General features: G+C 38.9%; 1 protein-coding gene and 1 long non-coding RNA gene across 2 annotated transcripts; both read right to left on the bottom strand.

Moving 5' to 3' along the window:
• Positions 1 to 387: 387 nt before the first annotated feature.
• On the bottom strand, positions 388 to 3398 carry LOC144631137 (uncharacterized). Its single transcript, XR_013566676.1, has 2 exons — positions 3210 to 3398; positions 388 to 985 (listed from the first exon to the last, which is right to left on the bottom strand). It is a non-coding gene; the product is annotated as an uncharacterized LOC144631137 (long non-coding RNA).
• A 1059-nt stretch (positions 3399 to 4457) lies between these two features.
• On the bottom strand, positions 4458 to 7656 carry LOC144629955 (E3 ubiquitin-protein ligase TRIM45-like). The gene has a single exon (XM_078488212.1). The coding sequence runs from the start codon at positions 7510 to 7512 to the stop codon at positions 5266 to 5268; it is 2247 nt and encodes a 748-aa protein (XP_078344338.1). The 5' UTR covers positions 7513 to 7656; the 3' UTR covers positions 4458 to 5265.
• Positions 7657 to 7798: the final 142 nt, after the last annotated feature.

Raw genomic sequence — 7798 nt, 5'->3', positions numbered from 1 at the left:
CAAAACTCTTATAATTGGCAGCAAAAATTACTGCCAGATGCTAAAGTGCATGCCCAGACCATTATTTTGCAGGCAGTTATTTCTAAATCATGCAGTGCCATGGGCTCTAAAGAAAAAGAGAAACGCATTGAATGATAACGCAATGTGACACAATATTGGTCGATGCTCAAATCAAAAATGCCAAATTTCAGTAAAGAGGCTCTGGCAGGGTTAATTCTGACAAGTGACATGGGCCAAACAGTAGCAACGGCACCTAAAATAAAATTGCGACAAAAGACAACCCTTCGCGGCACAAATTCTGACAGCAACATCAAGGTAGAGAAAAAGGAAACAAAGAACAGCCAGTTGGTATATTTTTACATTAATTTGAAGACCAAGAATCGTAAAGACGAGGCTGAAGTGTTTTATTGCTCGCTGCACTATAAAACAAAGAAAAATTTTTGTTTCAATTTCCAACGAAGTGAGCTAAAACTTGTCTTTCAAAATTAAGAAATCACAGCAACAATCCTGCATCATTAATGTTTACTGAGAGGTCTGTCACGAAACAGTATCAGTAGGATTCCAGGCCCCAAGACTCCTCAGAAACAGTTATTGTAACAATTTTTTTCAACATTTCGTTTATTTTGAAGAAAATACACAAAATCATAAAACATATCATTGACCTATCAGAACAGCAAATTATTTAATTTTGAAAAAGTTAAAACCATCAGCAATTAAAGAGTTTACAAGGCAAATAACAATAGCATCAGCCTCAAAATACATCAAAAGTGTTTAACATTTCCTTCTTATTTACTTGTCACACATCCACACAAAAACAGTCAATAGAAACACCAGTCAGCTTGTCTTTCAAAATTAATGAAATCACAGCAACAATCCATCGTTAATGTTCACTGAGTGGTCTGTCACGAAACAGCATCAGCAGGATTCCAGGCCCCAAGACTCCACAGAATATGGCAGTAAAGGCTCCCACTTGCTGAACAGGTGTCTGTTGAGAAAAGTTTTCAAGTTAAAATTACTGTTCTCCATATTATGTAGCGATCAAATTGAAACTTCAACATGGCCCCCACAAAGCAAACCCCAGGCATCTGAACTTTTGAAGTTTTGGTTGTTCGAATTCCCATCCCTCGGGCGAAAAATAGTGTTCAAATGCCCCACATAACAGTCCCAGCTTGTGATCAAATTTCCCCAACCCCCAGGACATAAATGGAAAAACAATGATCAGTAGAATGGAAGTGCATTTCTTTTTGGTGTATTTATTTTGATTTATTTAAAGTGCAAATTAGATAAAACTGAAACAAATTTATCTTTTAAGCTTTTTCAGGCCCTTCTTTTGCAGCTACAATGTCATGAAAGAAAACAATTGATTCTTAAAGCTCGTTAGTTTCCCAATCTCCACGAGGATTTTAATCAGGAACTGTGAATGTACATGTAGTCATGAAACTGCGGGGAATTATTAACACAACAGTGAGGCAATTTGTTCAAATCTACCCCCACCCCTACCATTTGGTTTCAAATTCCCCACCCTCAAAACAACAACAAAATAATGTCAAATTCTTGCCCCCTGGGCACATTAATGAGTCAAATACCCAGGGTTTGCCCGGGAAGAGGGGAGGGGTGTCGAAGTTTCGATTTAATCCATACATTATACAAGCATTATGTAAAGCAAAACAAGTTCAGGGTTCTCAGGCAACCGACAAGCTACATTAACAAAGCAGTGGAAATCTGCCTGTTGCTGTGTTGTACAGAGAACTCTGTGAGCTACCCAACAACAAGGTAAACTATACACTGGTACCAGGGTTGTGGTTGTGGTACTAGATGTGGTTGTGGTACTAGATGCCCTGATAACTAATGAAAATCACTGTCTTCTTGTCTTGGGTATGCTGGCTACCCTTGCAACCTCCTAAAATAAATAGGATTTTTCAAGATACAAAAATGTACTTGTAAATGTTTTGCTGAGGTTTCCTTCATAGCTAGGTTTTGAAAATGTTCACTGCTGCCCAAAAAAGGCAGATTAGTCCTTGACTTTGGGCAGAATGTAAAGCCTTACCACTTGCTATAATTTACCACAAACATAGAAAATAAGTGGCCCTGTATTCTGTTAAATTTAGCCGATTATAAGCCAATCTTGATCGAATTTAGGCACACGGCAGACAGGGGTTTCAATAATAGCCGGGTAGCGGGTAGATCTACCCGCTTGTGATGGGCGGACTACCCGCTTGAAGCGTAATGCGAATATCTTATCAGACCAGATCATTTCACCGTAGCTACGAATTTCTACCAAGAAATTTCATAAAATTCCTGTCAGGTTCTAGGGAAAGAAAACAAAAGATAAAAAGAAAAGATATTCTGGTGTTTACCCTGTCCTTTGGACCATAAAAGGTGAAGCGAAGTCTTGTAATGACACGTAAAATCATCGTTTCAAAGCGCGAAAAAAATCTACCAGGCACTCTGAAATCGAGGGAGACTGGGACTAAGCGTGAATATTAATATGGCCGCTAAAAATAAAAGACAGACGCTGTTGGCATTTTACGCCCCGGAACCTAAAAAAAAAGGTCAAACGAGGTCAATTCTTCGCAGGGTAAGTTGAATACATTAAAAGGTTAGGGTTTTGCCTAGAAACTTGAAAAGTTTGCACTGATTTATTGCGTAACGTTCGCGTATCATTTCGAATACGAAAAATTAAAATCACATGTTTCAGATGTGTTGGCAACTTGGGCATTAAAAGAGTGCTCTTCCTTGATAGACATTATTGTCTGAGTAACATAATTTTCTTCAGATCTGTTTCTGAGTAACACAATTTTCTTCAGATCTGTTTACACTGGTTGACTTCATACATACAACAAAGTAATCTTAAAAGTACCCAAAATGCAGGAAAATGCACCTACGAGAGTATAGAATTTCAAAACTTTCCGGGGGGGCATGCCCCCGGACCCCCCTAGAGGGGGAAGGCCCGTTGGGCCTTCCATTGATACCCGCCTGTTTTTATATTCTACCCACTTGTGCCAAAACTTATTGAAACCCCTGGCAGATGAGGGAAAATCTGCGTTCAGGCGTAGTGGGCCATCGGAATAACATTGAAAATAGACTATGCTTATTTTATTGACAACTTACACAATTAGACACATTCCCATACGCTAAAAAGAGTGCAATACTGTTTTTGAGATAGATTGCGTGGACTCAGAAATTCAAAATATAGAATCGGGCCTCACCATCTTTAACCCAGTAGATTCCGTGCTTTGCCCAGTGGCCATAGATCTTCGAAGTAAGCCCAATCTTAATGCTCGCTGAAGCAACATTATCGAAAGCCTTCAGGTCCGCCGCTTGAATCTTCCAAAGCAAAAGATCAGATACTACAGTGCTTGCGTTTTTTTGCGTCGAACAAGATGGCGGAAAAGCGATAAGGGTGGGCCGATACTCGATACCAAATATTCGATACACCGATATTTTGACAATTTGGAAAAGTATCGATACTTTCGGAAAATATCGCACTTTCGATACGTTTTCGATACTGCACACGTGACCTGAGCCTGCGGTCTTCTGGTCAGCACCTGAGGTTTAAAAATGCAATTTTGCTCAAAGAAATATTGATGTTCTCGTCAATATTTGAATTTTTCTTGCCTTGACTTGATGTCCACACATTCCTGATGACCAGTGAAACAAAAAGACCAAAAGCAACATTCTTGGCTAACATTTATGATACTTAGTCTGTCCTTTGTATGGTCACGTGACAAACAAATAACGTCAGGACGGAAATGACGTCATGATATCGATATCGATATCGATATCGAGAAAAAAGGCAAATATCGTATCGATATCGTATCGTTTTGAAAAACCGGTATCGGCCCATCCTTAAAAAGCGATGAAGGAACTATATTTCAGCTCTAAGCATGATGGGTAAATTGGTGCTTAGTCTCTCGCGACCAATCTAATAGTTTCTCGGCAACAAAACGGGGAAAGTGAAAAAAGAAAAAATGCAGAAGTAGAAAAAAACGAAAAAACAAAAAGCAAAACAAAAAATTTAGACGCCAAGCTAGTTCAGAACAATTCCATGTCCGGCTGAAATTGCAGAACTCCGGCTTGGCTGAACTCAGCTTAACTTGTCGCAAAACGACAGATCACTTATGTCTTATTACGGCTACTGTAAAATTATTCACTTTATAGCATTACTTCATGTAATTCAGTTTTATAAAAGTTTTTGCCTGTGTAGCATGCAGGCTTCAATGGGTTTTGTTTTTGCTTTTTTTCAGTTCTTGTTGGGCGACGTCTGTAGATCTGTCAAAACTGAGTTCACGAGGTCAAATTCCTGGGAATCAGAAACCATGCATATCCCACGTACGCATCTAAAACAATATTCCGTGATTGGTTCTTGCACAAAGGAAGGTTTTCATAACAAACTGAGTCGATTCCAAGAATAGCTAAATATAGAAAGTCACAAGACTTTAAACGGTCCTTACTAATTCTTTATTGAAAATGTTACACAAAAATTACACAAGTATTTCGTACAAAAAGTATTCACTTGGAAGTGTTAACTATTACAGTTTGTAAGAGCTTGTAAACTACGAAACGCTTACGATTGAACTTATACTTACTTACTTACTACTTACTTACTTACTTACTTACTTACTTACTTACTTACTTACTTACTTACTTACTTACTTACTTACTTACTTACTTACTTACTTAACTGCTCATAGCATGCGGTAAATTAGTACTTTAATTTTCATCAAGCAATGTTCACTTGTATATGTACACTCCTGTGCTTAAATGGTTGTCGTTTACCCTGCCTTAAAGGCAGTAAAATTGTTCAAAATCACACATGATTTGACAAATCTCACACGAGGGACAAGATATTTTCATGTATTCAATGAGTGAAATCCTTATAGCTTACAAACAGCACACGACTTTTCCCCAAAGAAACTTTGATCAGATGTAAAATTCAGTTAAAAGCATCGCTAAACTAGGTAGCAGTGTTGCGGAAACAATGTTTCCTGTTACGTTTCTGGGTGGCTTCATTAGTTGAAGAAGTTTGATTTTTGTCACTGAAAGAGTGTCAAAGCCTCTAGATTCCAAGTTTTTCTGGAGGGCATCCCCCAAGGACCCCCGAGCAAGATCTTGCCTCATCTATTGCAAAGGTCTGGTTACGGCCCTGCTCTATACGCCTCATTTACGAAGGACTTCGAGTCGTTTCATTGATTTTTACTCTTAATTTTTTTTTAAATTTATTTGTCAATTTTTAAAAATGATATCGTAACTTAACTTTTGGCTTCACAACAAATCAAACGTCTGTATGCGATGATTATCAAAATCAGACACAACAATTCGCCCATTACTTAGAACTGCTACAGACCATGGTCGATCGAATTCTCCTAAATTGTTTCCTTGCGTTCCAAACTTTCCAACAAACTTTCCATTCAATTCAAATACTTGTATTCTATGATTACTTTTATCACAGACCATCAGGTGTCCTGACTTGGTTATTGACAAACAATAAGGTTTATTTAACTCCCCGTCCCCCCCACCCTCCTTTCCAAACTGGTACTGAAAGTTTCCGTTTCGGTCGAAAACTTTTATACAATGTTCATCTTTGTCTGACACTGTGAGATATCTATCACACTGAACACAGTGGATAGGAAAAGTAAAACATTCCTTCCCACCAAACTTCAATAGCAACTCTCCATTAGGAGAAAAGATCTTAATCAGTTTGTTACCTGAATCAGCAACAACAATATTCCCATCACTGTCTACAGATAAACCACAAGGATTAGATAGATGACTATCAAGGTTTCCTTTCCCGCCAAACATACCTACGTACTTACCCTCCCCACTAAAAATCTGGATCCTATTGTTACCTTTGTCAGCTACGAAAAAATTTCCATTGCTATGAAATGTTACTCCTCTCGGAAATCTAAATTCCCCGTTTTCGTTACCATTAAGACCAAAGGATCTTAAATAATTCCCGTTAATGTTAAAGATTTGAACTCTATGGTTGTTAGAATCAGTTACAGCTATCTCGTCCATGTCATTCACTGCCACACCCCATGGATGCTGAAACATTCCAACAGACGAACCTTGATTTCCAAAAGATAAAACAGGTTTGACCTGAAATGGCCCTATTTGAACAGAAAAAGGACTATCTCGAATGGGTTGTCCGTTTACCTTTACAGTCATTTTGTATCTGCCTTGATCTCTAGGAAAATAGCTGATCTTGTAGCTTCCATCGTTTTTGTCAATAACTGTCATTTCCGTCGCGCATTCTCGTCCTTGTTCGTCCCTGATTTCTACCGTTACACGGTCGTGTTTATTGTAACACTCTCTTCCTTCAGCACTTCTTGTCTTCAGAACGAACTGGGCTTTACCTGCAACAGTTGCTTCTTTGAGTCCTTTGCCTTCAGCGACAGATTGACTTGCTTTTGTATTAGACGGTATTTCCAAAGTTCCAATCTCTTCGATGTTGACAGTGTCTAACAACTTTTGATTTTCCACGAAAACTGGAAGACCTAAAGGGTCACGGTCAGTCAGTTCCGTTTCACTAACTCCCTCCAAGATGTTCTCTAATGATTTCTTCAGTTGAACGACTTCAGCGTTTGTACTTCGCGTTAAAAGTTTATCGGCCTTTTCCAGCGATGATTCAATCACTTTTACTTGTACGTCAATCTCGGTCTTTCGCTTTGTTAGACTTCCAAGTGTTTTCGTTGTTTCCTTTTCCACCGCTGAGAAAATAGTTTGCTTCTTAGCTTGAATGGCTGTAATTAAATTGTCGGCAATTCTTTGGACATCTTTCTTCACATTTTCGCCTTGCTGGATCAGTTTGGCGCTATCTTCATCAAGTTGACGACCTTCGTTCATCTTTTCTTCTAATTTGCGTCGGTGTGCTTCGACCAAAGATTTCATTTCAGTCTTTTGTCTTTCAGCTTCTTCTTCGATTAAGTTCAAAGTATGACCTCCATGTTCTAACAGGACACAAGTTTGGCAGACTGCCGATTCACAGTTCTTGCAAAAGTAGCTCAGCTCTTCTTTCTTATGTCCCTGCTTAGGACAAAACGCAGGTCTCTTCAACACATCCTCATAGTCCTTTTCTTGAAACTCTTTGAGCGCCAGAACTCTATGATTTTTATGGCTCCGCATGATGTTGTGTCCAGTTAAGCATTTTTGACAATAAAATAAGCAACACTGGAAACAATAAGAACTCTCGGAGCTTTTCACATCGCAATTTCCACATCTTACTTGGCTGCTTTGGCATTCTTTGATTGCCAGCACATCAATCATACCGTTCAGATAAAAACTGGTTGGAAGATCTTTCAGATCGCCACTTTCAGGTATTCTGCTAACGGCTTGGCAGTTTGGACATCTGATTGTGCCTCGGCCATCATAGCTAGTTCTGTGCCATTGTTTTAAGCAGTGCAGACAGAAACTGTGTAGGCATGGAAGCTGTTTTGGGTCGGTAAATATGTTGGAACACACCGAACAAGACACTTCTTCACGGAGATTATGGAGCAACGTTTTGATATCCATGCCGTCTTCGAAAACAAGCGAGCGATTTTGCCTTCTTCGCGGAATTTAAAACGAAACAAAGAAGTCTTGTGACTTTCTCGGGACTTTCTATATTTAACTATTCTTGGAATCGGCTCAGTTTGTTTTGAAAACATTTTCTTGTGCAAGAACCAATCACAAAATATTGTTTTAGAAGCGTACGGCCGTAGTGGGATATGATTTTTGATTCCCAGGAATTTGACCCCGATGCACTAATAATTCTGACAGATCTAGAGAGGTCTTTTAACAACCGAATAAAACAACACAA

Source organism: Oculina patagonica, chromosome 11, assembly GCF_052425735.1.
Source record: "Oculina patagonica isolate OP01 chromosome 11, crgOcupat, whole genome shotgun sequence".
Taxonomy (NCBI): Eukaryota; Metazoa; Cnidaria; class Anthozoa; order Scleractinia; family Oculinidae; genus Oculina; species Oculina patagonica.
This window is presented reverse-complemented; position numbering and strand designations above follow the sequence as displayed.

Coding starts and splice junctions, on each gene's coding strand:
- LOC144629955 (XM_078488212.1), bottom strand. CDS start 7,512: ATGGATATCAAAACGTTGCTCCATAATCTCCGTGAAGAAGTGTCTTGT.